Source organism: Sinocyclocheilus anshuiensis, unplaced genomic scaffold (genome assembly GCF_001515605.1).
Source record: "Sinocyclocheilus anshuiensis isolate Anshui unplaced genomic scaffold, SAMN03320099.WGS_v1.1 scaffold1455, whole genome shotgun sequence".
In the NCBI taxonomy this organism is placed as follows: Eukaryota; Metazoa; Chordata; class Actinopteri; order Cypriniformes; family Cyprinidae; genus Sinocyclocheilus; species Sinocyclocheilus anshuiensis.
The window spans coordinates 112,877-131,633 of NW_015541012.1; the positions used below are offsets into that span (position 1 = coordinate 112,877).

The following is an 18,757-nucleotide window of genomic DNA, read 5'->3' on the forward strand; positions in this document are numbered from 1 at the left end:
TTTAACATGGAGTTAACAAAACTACATTTTAACACTGTTTATGACGACACATGATGACTGCCTTTGATTCACTTGGCTCTTGATTTGATCTTGCTCTGATTGTGCACAGGTTATCTCATCCACACAGCCTTGAGTGCTGTCGTTATCAAACTCAGCGGCGTGATTGTCACAGCCTTCCTCATCAGATGCCGGGGCAAGAGCTCGGTTCAGGGTAGGGACGGTGTTAAACATCATGAAACCAACGAGGATCACCACCAATGACACAATATACAGTCCTGAGAACTGAAAAAGAATAAACAAGTGGACTGAAATACCTCAGTCAAAAAAAAGTCTATTTTTATTCAACATTGATGGACCATTTGTAGAAAAAAATATATAATATTGAAAGAAGTTCATTTAAATATAAAAACAGTTAGAGTTACTTAAAGTGTGTAGTGCATTTAGTATATAAATAAATTACTAAGATATGTTTGTTTGTTTTGTGTTTTATTGGTGAGGAAGGTCAAAGAGTAATCAGAGGACACAGGGGACTCAAAAACCTTCACACATTAAAGAAATATAAAGCTCCATGTCACAATGACCCAGAATATCTGAGATAAGAATACAAGGACACATCTATAGATACTACCACTTAAGCATTTTTTAATTTATTTTTATAATTAATTTTTTCATTTATAAACATTACCGTTCAAATGTGACCCTGGACCACAAAACCAGTCTTAAGTTGCACGGGAATATTTGTAGCAATAGCCAAAAATACATAGTATGGGTCAAAATTATCGATTTTATTTTTATGCCAAAAATCATTAGGATATTAAGTAAAGATCATGTTCCATGAAGATATTTTGTAAATTTCCTACCGTAAATATATCAAAACTTCAGTTTTGATTAGTAATATGCATTGCTAAGAACTTAATTTGAACAACTTTAAAGGCGATTTTCTAAATATTTAGATTTTTTTGCACCCTCAGATTCCAGATTTTCAAATAGTTGCATCTCAGCCAAATATTGTCCTATCCTAACAAACCATACATCAATGAAAAGCTTATTTATTCAGCTTTCAGGTGATGTATAAATCAAGATCTTTTGTTTTTGGAAAGAAATTCATACTTTTATGCAGCAATCATCCATTGATTAAACGTTACAGTAAAGACATTTATAATGTTAAAAAAGAGAGAAAGATTTCTATTTCAAATAAATCTGTTCTTTTGAACATTCTATTCATTAAAGAATCCTAAACAAAAACTGTTTTTAACATATATAATATTAAGAAATGTTTCTTGCAAATCACCAAATTACATAAAAAATGTAGTTTTATATACAGTATATATAATAATATTTATAAATAATTTTATAACATAAAATACATCTGTCTCAATGAAGTATATTACTTACAGTGTATTGGAACAAAAAGAGCCCACAAAACAGGCTGAAGAGGTCTCCAGTGAGTAAGGAAAGATTTACCGCTGTGGCACTGCTCATCTTTATCACCACAGGCATGAAGCTATAGAAGCCGTACATGCAGAGCGCATATCCAGCCAGGATAAGAGCTAAGAAGAGAAGCCAAAAATCAAGCCTTTAGATGACGACATTGACATAACTGAAAGGGTTTTTATTTCGCATGGCTGTACTTTACCAATTTCCCACGTCCACTGAATTTTAGACACTTCATTATGTTCAAGAATCCCTCTGTAGGTAACAAAATAAAACAGTGCAGATGATGTGGAACTGCATGACGTTCAGCAACTGGTCTACTGTTTTTGTGATTCATGCACAAATCTTACAGTTGTATTGCACTGATGATTGACCCGAAGAGACCGACCATGCCCAAAAACTCCACCCTGCTCAGATTCTTCACTGTGTATTCCTGGCACACGTTAGAGATGGCATACAGAGTGGCACTGACTAGAACCAGACCGTCACCGAGGAGAATGTCACTTGCTGTTGACACAGGAATTAATAATGTTTATGTTTTCACTTGTGTTTTCTGTTAAATTATATTCTGGAGAAGCAGCTTGCTCCTCACAAGATCCCTGGTCCTGGCCAGCGAGGATGTCCGCTCCCACCATGGCTCCCACCCCAGCCAGACAAAGACATACAGCTACGTAGTGAATGATCCTATAGCGGGTCTTCAGGAAGAACCAGGACAAGATCATCAAAACCGGGATAATAAAGCAGTCCAGCAGCTGAAATTCAGACAATAGGGTCAGTTAGTCAAACAACAGCTTGCATTGAGAATTTAAATCAGATTCTTCTTTTGTCAATGTATTACAAGAGACACGTTTTGAAATGCAAATTCAGAACCTTCGCTACAGTTCAAAAGTTTGGGGTCAGTAAATTGAAGTACCAAAAGTCAGCTTTGCCATCACAGGAATAAACTATATATAGAAACAGTTATTTTAAATTGTAACAGTATTTCACAATAAAGGTGTTTTTACTGTATTTTTGATCAAATAAATGCAGCCCCTCACTTTTGAGTGGTAGTGTAAGCACAGTGTATATCATCACATCCAGAAAAAGCTGTCACCTGTATGCTGGTTAATGTGGTGTACTGATATGCTTTCACCACTGCGTAATTTGCCTCCACATCTGTCAGTCCTAACAATAGATACTTCCACCATTTTGTCTTTAATATCTGCAAAATATTGCCATCACCTATATTAAAAGAAAGGTATCCTTAATATTACATGCCAAAAAATGGATACCAGCAGATAATTGAAAAACATTAATGATTGGACAAGAATGAACACATGAATACCTCGTCTGAAGATCAGTGCAATGGTGTAAGTGATGCCCAGAAGGGTGTAATTAATGAAGCTCTGCAGCATGGCTGTACTCAGATAGTAAACGGACGCCAGATACTGAGATGTTACAGCAGTCCCACAGATCAGTGCTGAGAGGCCTTGTCCCATCAGCAGAGTTTTAAACAGTTGCCTGCAATGAACAATGGCTGGAATAACTGTGCACCAATTGATGAGGGGTTTTATACTGGTATGCACTATTCATAAAGTGCTAAAGTCCTCTCTCTGCATATAAAATATATGGTGTTTAAAATATACATTATACATTTTTTTTTAAATAATAATAATAATAATAATTTAATTTTATACATTTAATGTTAACATTTCTCATTACAAATTATGTTAACGGCATAACAATAAGTAAAAGGTTCACTGAAAAATAAAACCTGACAGTGTTGCTGTTGTTAACTAAAACTATTAAGAATAGTCCATTTCCTGTTCAGTAATTGAAATAAAGCTGAAATAAAATAAAATATAAATATTAGATAAAAACCCAAACTTAAAAAAAAAAAAACTTAAATGGCAATTAACTGAAATAGGTCTAAGTTGGATTTCTAAAATTACTGAAATAAATTAAAATTACAACGAAGTAGATAAAAAAAAAAAACAATTAAAAACTTAACTTAAACTAAAACTTTAACTAAAATGAAAATGGATAAACTTAAAACAAGAGTAAAAAAATAAAAGCTAAATAAATACTACAATAGTACATCAATAATACTAAAACACTGAACCCTGACAATCATGTTATACAGCTTCAGATCCAAAGAGCAAAGAAAAAAGACAATTTTCAATGTGGTCGGAAACTTACAGAAACCGCTGTATGGACATTTGCATCCACTCACCATGTGAAAATATCCCTCCATTTAGTCAGTCCTTCTCTTATTTTATAGCAGAGAGTGTCCTGCTCCTGAGGCATCTTGTGTCTCTTCTGTGGACTCTTTCATGTCTGAGAGCTTTGAGACAGAATCTCAGTGAGTAATAAGATCAATCATTTACAGTTTAAGAAACAAAGTACACTGCAGCAGGGATCTTGAATTCACAGTGAGCTAATCTTGAACTTTAAGCTAGGGTGCCAGAGAGAAATCGAGCACAGTGGTCATTTTAAACCTGTTCAATTGTACTCAAATGTATATGCTGTTTGCTTTTCATTAATAAAAAAGCACGGGCTCATTAGAGACATTCGTTTGAGAATCAGATCCTTCTGTGCACTAGTTTTGCTTTCTTTTTATGCAGTTTTGATCCTCACTATTTTATGATAAATCTGCTTCTCCTGCCATCTCACACTGATGAATGAATGAACAAGGAAATGTCCCCAAGTTTCCATTTCAGAAATCTGAAATGTATCACACTTTTCTAAAATATGATCTAATATTACAGCGTTACGTGAGTTTCAGGTGATTCGCTATTGACCAATATCATGAAAATAGTTAAACACTGTTCTGTTCTTGTGAGTCCATTAAATAAAACAGCTTTACAGTTGAAAGGCAACGTTGGTATTTATTAACGTAATTGTTGTTTAATTGTTTCCTTTCACTGGTATATCTGTTCCAGAATATCCAGTTACTTTTATGTTAACAGAATGCAGTTTTGGCCTTGGTTTCAACTTATTAAACTCAACTTCAGACATTATATTAACTTGGGCTCCTGTATCCAGCTTACATGCAATTGTGCAGCCATTTCTATGTAGATGTACAATCCACTCTTTCTGGTCACTTTCACATTCGCTTACTGCATCTACATAAAATTCTTCCAATTCGCACTCAGTAACTGCATTTACTTGGTTAAATGATCTCTTGCTTTTACAACAACGTGCATAATGATTATTTTTATCACAATTGTTGCATTTTTTACCATAAACTGGACATTTTCTGGGCGGATGTTGCATCCCACATATTCTTTGACGCTTCTCATCCATTACTCTGCCCCTTTCCTTGAACGCTGTATTCCTTACACTTCCGCTAGGTGGTGTCTGACATTTCTTCACAACGTCCACAGTACAGCTCTCATTTAACAACTCTTTTGCTTGTGTCTTTACAGTTTCTGCTGCTCTGCAAAGCGAAAGCGCTTTCTCCAGATCCAAATTTTGTTCCCTGAGCAGTCGCTCCCTCAATCCATTGTCAGGTATCCCACACACAATTCTGTCTTTTATCAGATAATCTGTTAACTCGCCAAACTCACAAGTTTTACTCCTATGTCTCAACTCCGTCACATACTGATCAATGGTTTCCCCATTCCTCTGCATGCACGTGAAAAATCGATGCCTCTCATAAGTAACATTCCTCTTCGGGATACAAAACGCTTCAAATTTATCCATTATTGGCTGCAATCGCAAACTCTCTCCTTCTTCAAAAGTGAAATTATTATATACCTCCAATGCTTCATCACCGACCACATGAAGAAACGATGCTTTCATCTCTTCGATCTCCATCAATTGCAGACAAGTACAAGAGAAATCGTTACTTGAATCGTCTCCAATTCTCAGCAACATTACCGGTAAGTTGAAGTTTCGGAGGCGGCTGCAATCCTTCTTTGTTCTGTGTTTGTCATCCACGTGTGCATACACTCTCAACTCTCATACTCCGCTCCGTATACGTTCCTTTCAAAAAGCCACTTCTGACACCATGTTCTGTTCTTGTGAGTCCATTAAATAAAACAGCTTTACAGTTGAAAGGCAATGTTGGTATTTATTAGCGGTTACAACTGTGGCGTGCTGCCACCACGCACACTCCCAGGGCATCTGCCCCCATGCTGCACATGCGCAGATATATATTGTTTTAACCACACCTGGTTGCCATTACTATTATCATTACAAACACTACTTTTATAAATATTACCAAAAGTGAAAAGGATTAGCCAACGTCACCAGTGGCTCGTGTTGAGCCTCCAGCGCCACAGATGGCGCTAATGAATCATATGTTCCCTGCGCATCGACACCAGTAAAGAAGTATTCACGTCAGCACAGGGAAATAAAACGACTGTTTACTGTTCACAATGATGGAGGACGAAGAATTAGAGTTTGTGGAAGATTTGGAGGCCATATTACACCTTACTCCAGAAGTGCAGCTGGCCATTGAGCAGGTAACTCAGATGAACTGTCGTTGTGTTTGTTTCTATTGCAGTGAGCACACAAGCTGTCAGCTGTTGCCTTCTCCTGAGATGCTAATAGCCCGTTTGAAACATCTCCATTAATGCTCACAGTTTTACTTATGTCTTGTTTATTTATAATGCTACGTATTAGTTTACGTAGATGGCTGTTGTCAAAACTGACTTCAGTTTTAAAACTACAGACCAGCAAACGCAAATTAGTCATTGCTAGCTTGTGATTTGAAGGCAGGTGTCAAAACAGGAGACACCTTGACATATCCAGGGTTTTCAACAAGGGAGTACGTGTAGAAGATGAAAAGAAAAAAAAATGTACACTGTAATGCCATTTAAGAATCGTAAAATGGACTAATGTTAGTCTGTGTACTTAATGAAAGATAGTATAAAAAAGCTACTAAGAACATTTAGCTTGTTATGTTTATACCCATGATCCAGTGGCTTGCTGATTGTCTAGAAACATTGAAAACCTTTGAAATGGTCAACAGTTTTATCTCTAATATCAATAGTTTTATCTCTAAAAGAGTTCTGGCTTAATATATAGTTAAAGTGACTATTGGTCCACGAATGCATCCTAAGTAGAAGTACTCTGAAATGCATTAGTTAATAAACAAATCTGTCTGATGGCAGCTTCCTGAGTAATGTTTACCTACAGTAATTTACTGTACAGTGAGGGAAAAGACTGTGACTAAAGCATCAACGTTGGAGAGCATGCACAGAATTGTTTAATAATATAATGGTTTGTCAAGCCATAATCATTCTGCTACCTTCGATGAGTCGGGCGTAAGATCAGTAATACAGCTGGATCTCTTGATCTATTTGTTAAGGTGCCACCTGAACAGATTGCAGTCTAGAAAAGCTTGATGGTCACTTCAGAACATCTTTAGAAAACTTGTGGACACCTGATTCTCATTCAGCAGAGCCTGCTTTTCTGGTCCTGGCCATATCATATGTTATCTGCTCATTTTTGTAGGTTTTCCCCAGCCAGGACCCTTTGGATCGAGCCGACTTCAATGCTGTTGAATACATTAATACCTTGTTTCCAACAGAACAGGTGAGTCTGAATTAGAATACTTGAGCAATGGTCAGCGTGTTGAATGTGTACCTTAATTCGAAAACTTTTTATGTGTATTTAAGCTCTAGTTCTGAGCAGCATCATACTGTTACATACTAATAGCTTCGATAATGCAAATAAATAACAAATCTCAAAAACCCATATTGATGCAAGTGACCAATAATGCTAATACTTATGCTTTCCTTTACATTACTGCAGAAATTCTCCTCTATTGAATGTCTATATTTTTGTCCACTAGAGAGCACTGCTCTCTTCGAGCAAGAAGAAGTGACTAATAAGATGTTGATTATTAAGAGATAAAATTCAAGGATAGCTGATATATTTCAGTAGAGATGTTTTTCCAACCAAATCTTGATATTAAATCTTTTTTATTTTTTTTAATAGTCTTTGGCGAATATAGATGAAGTGGTGAATAACATTCGACTTAAAATCAGGTGAGTTTTTAATCTTTAGACCCTGATATGGTCTGCATTTATATATGGAGGTTCTTTAGGTTTTCATCTTATTAAATTGGTATTGTAAATAATTATTTTAATCAGACGGTTGGATGACAACATCAGGACAGTGGTGAGGGGACAGACTAATGTGGGGCAGGATGGCAGACAGGTGAGTCTTTTGGTTCCACCTTCATAATGTCATTAACATTATGCCACATGGGGTTCCAGTCTAATAGGGTTCCAGAGTAATTTTTTATGACTTTCTTTCTTCTGTGGAACACAAAAGAAGAAATTTTGGAGGACATCTGTCCGTACAATGAAGGTCAAACAACATTGGACCCCACTGACTTTCATTATGTGGACAAAAAGCCCTACATTTAAAAAAAAATTGCTTCTATTGTATTACACAGAAATAAGTAAATCATACAGGTTTGGAACAACATAAGGGTGAAACAATGATTGAGTTTTCATTTTTGGGTGAACTATATGTGTTTTTGCACTATAATGAAATCATTGTAGTGGTTAAAGCAGCTTTTGAACTTTCCTCGTGGTAAACCACTCTGTCCACTTCACAACGGCTCTCAACACCATCGTTGTCTTGTGCATCTCTTCCATCTCACGTCTCTGGAAGTGACCGAGGCTCTACAGAGTCCCAAACGCTGTCTCTTCCTGGAATGGAAGGCACACTTTACTCTGAATTTCCCTGTTCTCAGCAGCAATTGCATTCCACATTGTGGTTTAGTGTCCTGCTATTTCTTGGACCAGGCTGGAAATGTTGATTCAACACAGATCCGTTCTTAATCAGAGCAGGCTGAGGTGAAATGCAACCCCTTTATTGAGATGTAGTGAGGCAGCATGGTTGATACCTGCGATTCAGGGTTCAGCTGTTCCTGAATTAACAGCATGCACCGCTAGTGGAAATTGGTTGTGTCTGAATGGATCACCGTTAACGCCGGGCCACGAGTCTCAAGGCCTGTAACCTTCCGAGTTGTTTCCACAGAGCAGAGGAAAAATCCTTTCCCCAGATGGAACGGCGGGGAAGTGTGGATTACACATGTAGCTCAAGGCTAGGAGTAATGGTGGAGACAGAGGGAGAGGACTGGAAAGACCCGCTGCAGCCTTTTTTTGTTTAGTCTGTGTAGTATTTATCAGTGAGATGGAGACATCCGTGTCTGGAACGGGATCCCAGGGGTCTGCTTGATGACATTTCTAGCTGTGTGGAGGAGGCGGACGGATGTGCTTGTCTTAAGCCAGTATTTTCACGTACTCCCCTGTGGTATAGAAAATGCTAAAGTTAGAACTGGTCATTGGGTGCCTTATTTGCAATTGAGTCGGGGCTCTTTGAAGTTTGGATGAAGCTGAGGGCCTGATAAATAGTATCTGAGACAGTCACAGATGTTTACCCTGTTTAAAGACCCGAACTCCTCTCTGGTATTGTTATTGTATGCCTGCTGTGTGGATCAGTGTCGTTTTAGTATCATTGAGATGCTATTGTATTTAATTAATATTTTGAATTAGTTTTATTTTTATATTTTCCATTTTCATTTTGCAGGGTTTTCGCAGGTCTTAAATCAGAATAGAACTTCTTAAATTCATAAAGTCATTGCATTAAATGATGCATGCACTACAAACTATGAGACTATCTTCCTCAGTATGTTTGTCTTTTTTTTGTTCAATACAGATATCTAAACATTCCTAAATCAAGATACTTTTACTTGGGTTTCTTGTTTTAATCATAAACTCACTACATTTTAAGACATTTCTCAGAAGACAAGAAGACCTAGGAACTGAAAAAAATACTGAGGAAGATTCTCTCTTTTTTTTTTTTTTTGCAGTGTGATCATAAGGTACAGTAAAAGTTATTTCCATATTCTAGTGGTTGGAAGCTATTAAGTGGCTTAAGCTGTTTGGTTTTGTAAAATGAATTAAAAAGGGAGATCTGTTGGAAATTGTTGAAACTTTAAAGTGTTGCTACTACAACTCATTGTCTGCTCTCTAGACATTATATTCACTTCAATTTATTCCTTTACATTTTTTTTTTTTGCTTAGTCTTAAAGTCTTAAATGTACCTTATACCATAAAACCTACAGAAACCCAGGTTTTAATTTTTTAGTTCTAGTAATTTTTTTTTGTTTATTTCTTTTAGTAGTTTTTTAATGTCTATTTTAATGTTAATTAATTCTACTTCCAAGTAATGTTTTTTTATGGTTTTCTCTGATGTGGATTTAGTATAATAATTAGCTGGTCACCACACTTTGTTCTGTTTACTAGGAAAAAATATATTTGGTGTCTTTGCCCAGCTTTTCTAAACAACATTTTTTGTGGTTCTTATCAGAACATTTACAGTGTGTGGAAAGTACTATTCTAGACTATTGTTAACTGACAACAATGTATTTGGAAACATTTTCTGAATTGGAAAAGCAGTTGACAATGTGGGGAAACTTGTTAGATGTGTGATATCATTCATAAAGGAAAGTCAACAGTGGGCCAAAGCATTTGGTGCGAATTAATTGAGGACAACCCATGCTTTGCCTTCCCCTTTGTCTCACGCAGGGTTTGCAGGGTTTGTCATTATTTTCCTTGCTGCAGAAAGTTCCATATAAAAAAATTGCCATGTTGTTGTTCCCAGTGTTCCCAGACAGATGAGAGGTTTATAGCTGTCAGGGAGCCAGTTGGGATCAGGATGTCTCATGTAGTTTTTGGCATCTGGAGCTGCTTATTAGGAATCCCGAGAAGGAGCCTCCCCAAGAATGTAGTATAAATATTTAATCTAAACACAGGATGGAAAGTTTACTGCATGTGTGATTTTCTATCAGTCGTTATAGACCGATCCCTGTCTGTCCCTTTGGAGTTGTTTTAGTCATCACATGTAGCTCAAGGCTAGGAGTAATGGTGGAGACAGAGGGAGAGGACTGGAAAGACCCGCTGCAGCCTTTTTTTGTTTAGTCTGTGTAGTATTTATCAGTGAGATGGAGACATCCGTGTCTGGAACGGGATCCCAGGGGTCTGCTTGATGACATTTCTAGCTGTGTGGAGGAGGCGGACGGATGTGCTTGTCTTAAGCCAGTATTTTCACGTACTCCCCTGTGGTATAGAAAATGCTAAAGTTAGAACTGGTCATTGGGTGCCTTATTTGCAATTGAGTCGGGGCTCTTTGAAGTTTGGATGAAGCTGAGGGCCTGATAAATAGTATCTGAGACAGTCACAGATGTTTACCCTGTTTAAAGACCCGAACTCCTCTCTGGTATTGTTATTGTATGCCTGCTGTGTGGATCAGTGTCGTTTTAGTATCATTGAGATGCTATTGTATTTAATTAATATTTTGAATTAGTTTTATTTTTATATTTTCCATTTTCATTTTGCAGGGTTTTCGCAGGTCTTAAATCAGAATAGAACTTCTTAAATTCATAAAGTCATTGCATTAAATGATGCATGCACTACAAACTATGAGACTATCTTCCTCAGTATGTTTGTCTTTTTTTTGTTCAATACAGATATCTAAACATTCCTAAATCAAGATACTTTTACTTGGGTTTCTTGTTTTAATCATAAACTCACTACATTTTAAGACATTTCTCAGAAGACAAGAAGACCTAGGAACTGAAAAAAATACTGAGGAAGATTCTCTCTTTTTTTTTTTTTTTGCAGTGTGATCATAAGGTACAGTAAAAGTTATTTCCATATTCTAGTGGTTGGAAGCTATTAAGTGGCTTAAGCTGTTTGGTTTTGTAAAATGAATTAAAAAGGGAGATCTGTTGGAAATTGTTGAAACTTTAAAGTGTTGCTACTACAACTCATTGTCTGCTCTCTAGACATTATATTCACTTCAATTTATTCCTTTACATTTTTTTTTTTTGCTTAGTCTTAAAGTCTTAAATGTACCTTATACCATAAAACCTACAGAAACCCAGGTTTTAATTTTTTAGTTCTAGTAATTTTTTTTTGTTTATTTCTTTTAGTAGTTTTTTAATGTCTATTTTAATGTTAATTAATTCTACTTCAGTTTTAGTGCATCAAGTTAAATAAAATGAAAATGAGTATCTAGGCAACTAGCTGAAATAATTTGAATTTTGAAAAATGTTATGTTTACAGTTATTTCAAGTACTGTTTTTTCTGATGTGGATTCAGTGGAATAATCAGCTGTTCACCACACTTTATTCTGTTTACAAGGAAAAAAATATACTCGGTGTCTTTGCTTTTTCTAAACAATATTTTTTGTGGTTCTTATCAGAACATTTACAGTGTGTGGAAAGTACTATTCTAGACTATTGTTAACTGACAACAATGTATTTGGAAACATTTTCTGAATTGGAAAAGCAGTTGACAATGTGGGGAAACTTGTTAGATGTGTGATATCATTCATAAAGGAAAGTCAACAGTGGGCCAAAGCATTTGGTGCGAATTAATTGAGGACAACCCATGCTTTGCCTTCCCCTTTGTCTCACGCAGGGTTTGTGCTAATATACATTATTTTCCTTGCTGCAGAAAGTTCCATATAAAAAAATTGCCATGTTGTTGTTCCCAGATGGAGCATTCAGATGAGAGGTTTATAGCTGTCAGGGAGCCAGTTGGGATCAGGATGTCTCATGTAGTTTTTGGCATCTGGAGCTGCTTATTAGGAATGCCGAGAAGGAGCCTCCCCAAGAATGTAGTATAAATATTGAATCTAAACACAGGATGGAAAGTTTACTGCATGTGTGTTTTTCTATCAGTCGTTATAGTCCGATTCCTGTCTGTCCCTTTGGAGTTGTTTTAGTCATCTGGGGCATTGTTTTTTTTTTTGTTTTTTTGTTTGGACCTTGCATAGAATAAATAAATAAACGCAACACTTGTTTTATTGATTTAATGCCTGGGTTTTAACCCTCTATTGCACACATTACAACAACAGAGTTGAGTATTAAAGTAGACTTTAATAAATGGATAATGTAAAAAAAAAAAACAGGATGACTTAGGGCTGGACAATAATTCAATATCAATATGTATCGCGATATAATTTTTTTCAATAACGGCGATATGATTTTTAAACACATTTCCGATATTTCGATATACATTACCAGTGTTCTTAAAGAATTATCTTCTGCTCACCAAGCCTGCATTTATTTGTTCCAAAATGCACCAAAAGCAGTAACATTTTGAATATTTTTACTATTTAAAATAACTGCTTTCTATTTGAATATATTTTAAAAATGTAATTATTTCTGTGATGAATATATCGTGATATACATTTTGGCCATATCGTCCAGCCCTACGATGACTGCAACAGCTACACATCAAAAGTTCAAAAGTTGGGGTGTGCAAGATTTTTTAAAAATGTTTTTGAAATAAGTCTCTTATCCACACCGAGGCTGCATCATTTGATTAAAATTCAGTATTACAGTAATATTGTGAAATATTACAATTTAAAATTGTTTTCTATTGTAATATATTTAAAAAAATTTAATTTATTCCTCTGTTGGAAAAGCTGAATTTTCAACAGCCATTACTCTTCAGTCTTCAGTGTCACATGAATAATTCTAATATGTGATCTGATATGTTATGTTGAAAGCAGTTGTGCTGCTTCATATTTTTGTGGAAACCATGTTTTTTCAGGATTTTTTGAATAGAAAGTTAAATGAACAGCAGTTTTTTTTTTTGCCAAATTGATTGCAATAAACTGCAAATTATGCTGTTCATTAAAACTGCAAATTAAAATAGATTTTTTTTTTAACAATGTGGTCTTTACTGTCACTTTTGATCAATTTCATCCTTGCTGAATAAAAGTATTAATTTCTTTGAAAAAAATTCTTGCTGACCCCAAACTTTTTAACAGTAATGTACATCCATTCAGTGTTGCTTCTAAGCAATATTTAAGCAATTCCTTCTAAAAACAATTGTCTACAAATGTTTTAATATGAACGTTACTTACAAACAAATGTGAATCATAATTTGATGGGATAAATTTGAGGGCAGTTCTGCAAAACAAAAATGTGCATCCTCCACATGGCAGAAAAAGATTTTAAAATGACCATAGCCATTAAAAACAGCCATTTTATTATGACCCAACATACTTAATATCTTACAAAACAAAGAAAGTTGTAACTCTGAGATAATATTGTACAGTAGAGGGTTAAAGTTAAAAGGGGACAACCAGGCTCTTTACTTAATAATATTTTCTGCATTTTAGGAAATAATTACATGCAGGATAATTACCAATAATGCATGTGTGGGTTGCTGTGCATGATTGACAACATAATCACAGAGGAAATAATCACACAGTGTCATTCCTGCCTGTCAGCAGCTGTTAAACTGTCCTAATGACCAACATGTTTCTTTCTCAACACTTCTACATATTCTTCAGTAGAGCCACAACACTTCAGGGAAATGCATCCATTACCAGCATCCATGTCGTTCTATAGTCTGTGGCCTACCTAAACCATCTGGGGGGGAAAACATCCTGAAACTGCAAATAGAGTCCACATGCGTAGCAGCTGCTCTCCTTCCTGCCAGATCCAAATAAACCTCTTTCTCATTCTCCTGATCAGCAGTATAAGGAGGAAACCCAGGGACTGTTTTGCAACAAGCAGTCCATCTTTCTAACTTTCGGATATCAGCTCTGGATGGCTTCTTCACATGCACTACTACAGTACAACGTGGCCCTTTAAACTAGATGCATCCCAGTTAACACCTGGGCTCTAGTTTTGCTTCTTGTTCAGAGCTGTAAAAGTCAATACTGCAATTTGAAGAATCTTAGAAAGGAGGATGCACTGTGTGTGTGTGTGTGTGTGGCTTAAAGCATCTCTGTGTTTTTGAGGTGGCTTGAAAAAAAGGGTAAATTCCAGGGGGCAGCTGGTGCCGGCTGTTAGCATTCCATTTGCCTGTGAAGGAGCAAGGCAAAAGACACGGCCAAACTCTCTCTGCTCTCAGCACAGGCACATCTCTCTAAATACACTGGCCACGGCCAGTATTCCCACTCATCCAGTGCTGCAGCTGCTCTTGAAAGAAGTAGTAATTATGCATTGTCAGAGTCCAAACACTGGCAGTGTGGCTGCATTGGGAGGTGCGCCACTGGCCGTGACTGTGCATTTGAGTGGCCAGGAAGATCAGATCCCATCAGTGCCAAGCCAGGAGCCTTGTGATGTGGTGGCATCAGGTGGGGCAGCTTGTGGAAGGGCTAACAGCGCAACTGCTGCAGTCTTTGCTTGCAAGAATGTCAAGTAAAAACTGGTTTCATCAGGCTGTGCGGTTTGTTCCCCACCCTGTTGAAGTGCAGTGATCTTCCCGCTAAAAATAATATAGTGGCTGGAAGGTCAGGCGGGCAGGCAGGAAGCATGTTCATTAAAACGTCATTCAGCCTGTATTTTCATATTAAATATGAGTTCATTATTAATTGCTTTTCATGTGGCGTAAAGATTTAGATTGAGTGTATGTTTTTCTAATCACCTAGTCTGAAAGCGATGAAACCAGCCCAACACAAATTAAACTCAAGCCAGTGAACTTCAGGTTGCTGTTTCACGGAAAACATCAAACTGACAGCGAGCTGTAAGAAAACGCTACCGCGGTGCTGTTTTGGGTCATCTTAGATTTTTTGTCTCCTCTTCCAGGCGTTGGAGGAGGCCCAGAAAGCCATCCAGCAACTCTTTGGCAAAATCAAAGACATCAAAGACAAAGCAGAGAAATCGGAGCAAATGGTGAGTAAAAATAAGCCCTCCAGACAGGATCCTAGTCATTTAAGGCCTAAGAAGTCAACCCAGAGTAAATAGCCATTCACCACCCACCCACCCCAACAGACTGGGTAACCGAGGCACAAGAAACTGTGACATCCTGTGGTTTTTGTCCACAGCACTCTTTTTGAGCCCAAGGTAACACTGGCCATCTGTGAATGTAATGCAGTGCAGATAAGAGGAAGGGCAAGGGGAGGAAGGCAGGAGAACAATAGCAAAGCTCTGTCCCTATGTCCTCAATATGGTGAAGCGATATAAAGGAATGCATGATATGTTGGAACCATATAGGTTATTGGCTGATATTAAAATGTTTTTAGTATTGAAAAAATATGGATAATAAATAGGTTTTAATATTGAATTAATAGTAATTGACGTGCATGTTTATTTCCTCTAGTTTTACTTTGGGATTACCTTTGCCAACATATATAATATGTAATCAACAAATGTAATTATTAGCAAATATCAAAATGAACGTCCATTTTTACACTGTATATTACTGTGATGCCTAAATTAACTTGTAACATTTAAAATGGTTGAAATGGTTTAAAATGATTTTTTTAGTGTTTTATTTTATTTTTTATTTTTATTTAATTTGTTTAGACCGAGTCGTATAGAATTATTAATATCGGCAATTTATTGGTAATTTATAATTAAATACTACTAATAAAATTAATATAATAATATTTTGTTCAAAAGTTGATATTCCAAAAATATCAGCACAAAATATCAACACAACTGTTTTCAACATTGATAGTAATTATAAGAAATGTTTCTTGAGCACCAAATCAGCATATTAAAAAGATTTCTGAAGAATGAAGTGACTCAAGACTGGAGTAATGGCTGCTGAAAATTCAGCTTTGACATCACAGGAATAAAGTACATTTTAAAATATAGTAAAATATAAAGCGGTGATTTAAAATGTTAACAATTTCACAATATTACTGTTTGTACTAGTTTTGATCAAATAATTGCAACCTTGGTTAGCATGAGAGACTTCTTTCGTAAAAATTAAAAACCTTACCGACCCCAAACTTTTGATCGGTACCGTATAATATATTTAATCATATAATAATCATATAACAAATACAATCATAATATAATAATTATCAGCCAAAATGTCAATATCTGTGCATCTGTAATGTATCTAAAAATGTGCTTCAGGTGAAAGAGATCACACGGGATATCAAGCAGCTGGACCACGCAAAGCGTCACCTGACCACTTCTATAACCACCCTCAATCACCTGCACATGCTGGCTGGCGGTGTGGACTCTCTTGAGTATGTTTATACAAAATACCTTCTCCCATGATTAGTCCATTTGCTCAGTCCTAACAGTGTGCTAAAAGCTTGTCTAATTGTGCCTTTGCAGAGCTATGACTCGAAAGAGGCAATATGGGGAGGTGGCCAATCTCCTTCAGGGTGTAGTCAACGTGCTCGAGCACTTCCAGAAGTACATGGGCATCCCCCAGATACGTCAGCTCTCAGAAAGGTAAGTGCACAAGCCTCACTCACACACTGTTTATTTGACTAAATCATGGTGCTGTGTAGGGCTGTGTATCACCAGCAAAGTCACGATACGATACGTATCACGATACAGAGGCCACGATACGATGCGTATCACGATACAGGACTGCACTGAATTTCACCTCAGCAGAATTGAGAAAAACAGCTGTTTATTAAACACTGCTTACTATAGTGCCATTTCTAACTATTGGCAGAGCAGGCAGTTGACCTCTGCATTATGAAGGGCCTCCATAACTGTACCACAGTACAATATAGGTAATTGCATATGTTTCATGTTTACATTGTGCACTCCCCACCAGGTACAATATTCTGATTGTTTGCATCTTGTTTTTAAGCCCATAAATAATAATGTACTTGTTTTAATAAATGTATATTGTAATGTACTCATTCTAATATATTTAAAAAATCATTTACATTGCTGGTAGGTTATCATTGCACAAATTAACACATTATCTACAATAAAAAAAAATTAGAAGAGTTCTAAACTAACGTGCTGTCTTCACTTGTATCTAACGCACACACGCTCAAGGCTGATTTAAGGCTGATTTATACTCGACGCGTCCGCAAGTTCGCTTTGAGTGCGCGCGACGTCGTTTCGCGTGGCGGTGTGCACAACATTTTTTCTAACTTTCCGCGCAGCTCCGCTTCCGAAGATGCATTAAAGCCACAGCTTTACTGTTAATAGAGAAACGCGGCAAAACGGTGGTAATTCATACATACACAGCCTCTCTCTCTCTCACTCTCACTCTCATAAATGAACAGTTGATGAACCACACTTTTCTGAGAATAGATTATTGAAGTGGAGATCGCTAAACTGCAAGCTAACCGCTGTTTTCAGAAAGCAAGCGCGTTTATCCACAGTGGAGAGAGCGCGTGCACACGGTTGCCAGGTTGACAAAGATAAGTAACACATTTAGCAGATATTTCCGTATTGCGCAAGTGTAAAGCTCTGTTTCGGGGATTACATCTCTTTATATCAGGCAACTCAGTTGTGTTCCTCTGTGGCCAGATTAAACCTGGTTGTAGTCTATATATGCTCTATTCATTCTTTTTTAGAAACCTCGCACTTTTCTACTCAATTTAAACGTTGTAAAATTTTAAACAAATTAAGCGTGGTCCACTGCTGCACACGTGACACAATATCGATACAGGGCCAGCTGTATCGATACTCGTATCGTCAAATCTCTGTGACGATACATCGTCGTATCGATATTTTGAACACAGCACTAGTGCCGTGAGTCTGTAGATCCTGTGTATGTTTACTGAAGATGCAGCACAGGAAGGAAATCTGCATCAGAGTGGCTCATTATTTACGTTTTTTTTTCCACGTTGGCCTCCCCCCCCCAGCTCTTTGTTTTGAGCCTTTCCCAGATGAGGTGCTCTCTCTGGTTTGGGTGGTGCAGTCCCTGTCCCCTGCAGGCTCAGAGACTGGGTCTTTTGTTAGGAAAGAAACAGGTCTCCGGTCCCTATGATTCTGTGCTTCACATTGCTTGTTTATGTTGGATGCTCTGATAAAGCTGTTGTTTCATTAGCAGATGGCAAGGAAGGGGGTGTTTGATGTGGAAAAACAATTCCCCTGATTGTTCCGGTTTCTAAATGTTTCTCTGGAAAAGCATGTATCTGCACTTCCTTTTCAGTGCCCCTGTAGTCAAGTTTACCCCATTGGTTCATAAGACCTTTCACAGACAGACCTCATATGTTAAACGCCATCCTTGAGTGATGATGAGAGTTTGTTTGGTTGAGTATGCATTTGTACATCAAGCGAATCCAGTGTTTTGTTAAAACAGCATTTAAGTTTGCCAAAGTACATCAGTGGTTTCTGACCGCTGCGTGACTTGTTTTTTTCTCGTCTGTTTCTTTTGTGGTGTAGAAAGAGATTATATTTGATGAGGGTGGGGACTGTGCTTAGGAATTCACAATGTAAATAATATTAGCCCCCCTTTGGTGATCAGATTGACTGATTTTAGTGCTGTTGTTTTGAACTACACAAGCTTACCACATATTAACTAAGAAGAGCCAGAGCCCCGGCCCCCATCATGTGCACTTTCTACAGAGGCACCATCGAGAGCATTCTGACGAGCTGCATCACTGTGTGGTATGGTGCCTGCAACGCATCCCG

General features: G+C 37.1%; 2 protein-coding genes across 2 annotated transcripts in view; one reads left to right on the forward strand and one right to left on the reverse strand.

Moving 5' to 3' along the window:
- slc35f2l (info solute carrier family 35 member F2, like) lies at positions 1–5,695 on the reverse strand. Its single transcript, XM_016488747.1, has 9 exons — positions 5,639–5,695; positions 3,647–3,757; positions 2,759–2,934; positions 2,528–2,655; positions 2,027–2,186; positions 1,785–1,941; positions 1,637–1,689; positions 1,396–1,550; positions 1–282 (listed from the first exon to the last, which is right to left on the reverse strand). The coding sequence occupies exons 2-9, from the start codon at positions 3,718–3,720 to the stop codon at positions 22–24; spliced, it is 1,164 nt and encodes a 387-aa protein (XP_016344233.1). The 5' UTR covers positions 3,721–3,757; positions 5,639–5,695; the 3' UTR covers positions 1–21.
- A 5-nt stretch (positions 5,696–5,700) lies between these two features.
- The window catches only part of LOC107690463 (vacuolar protein sorting-associated protein 53 homolog), a 30,504-nt gene continuing 17,447 nt past the window's right edge, over positions 5,701–18,757 (forward strand). Inside the window, exons 1-7 of the mRNA XM_016488820.1 lie at positions 5,701–5,882; positions 6,877–6,957; positions 7,363–7,412; positions 7,518–7,584; positions 14,996–15,082; positions 16,277–16,392; positions 16,484–16,603. Coding sequence (XP_016344306.1) covers positions 5,796–5,882; positions 6,877–6,957; positions 7,363–7,412; positions 7,518–7,584; positions 14,996–15,082; positions 16,277–16,392; positions 16,484–16,603 — 608 coding nt within the window. The 5' untranslated portion in view covers positions 5,701–5,795. The remainder of the gene's footprint in view (positions 5,883–6,876; positions 6,958–7,362; positions 7,413–7,517; positions 7,585–14,995; positions 15,083–16,276; positions 16,393–16,483; positions 16,604–18,757) is intronic.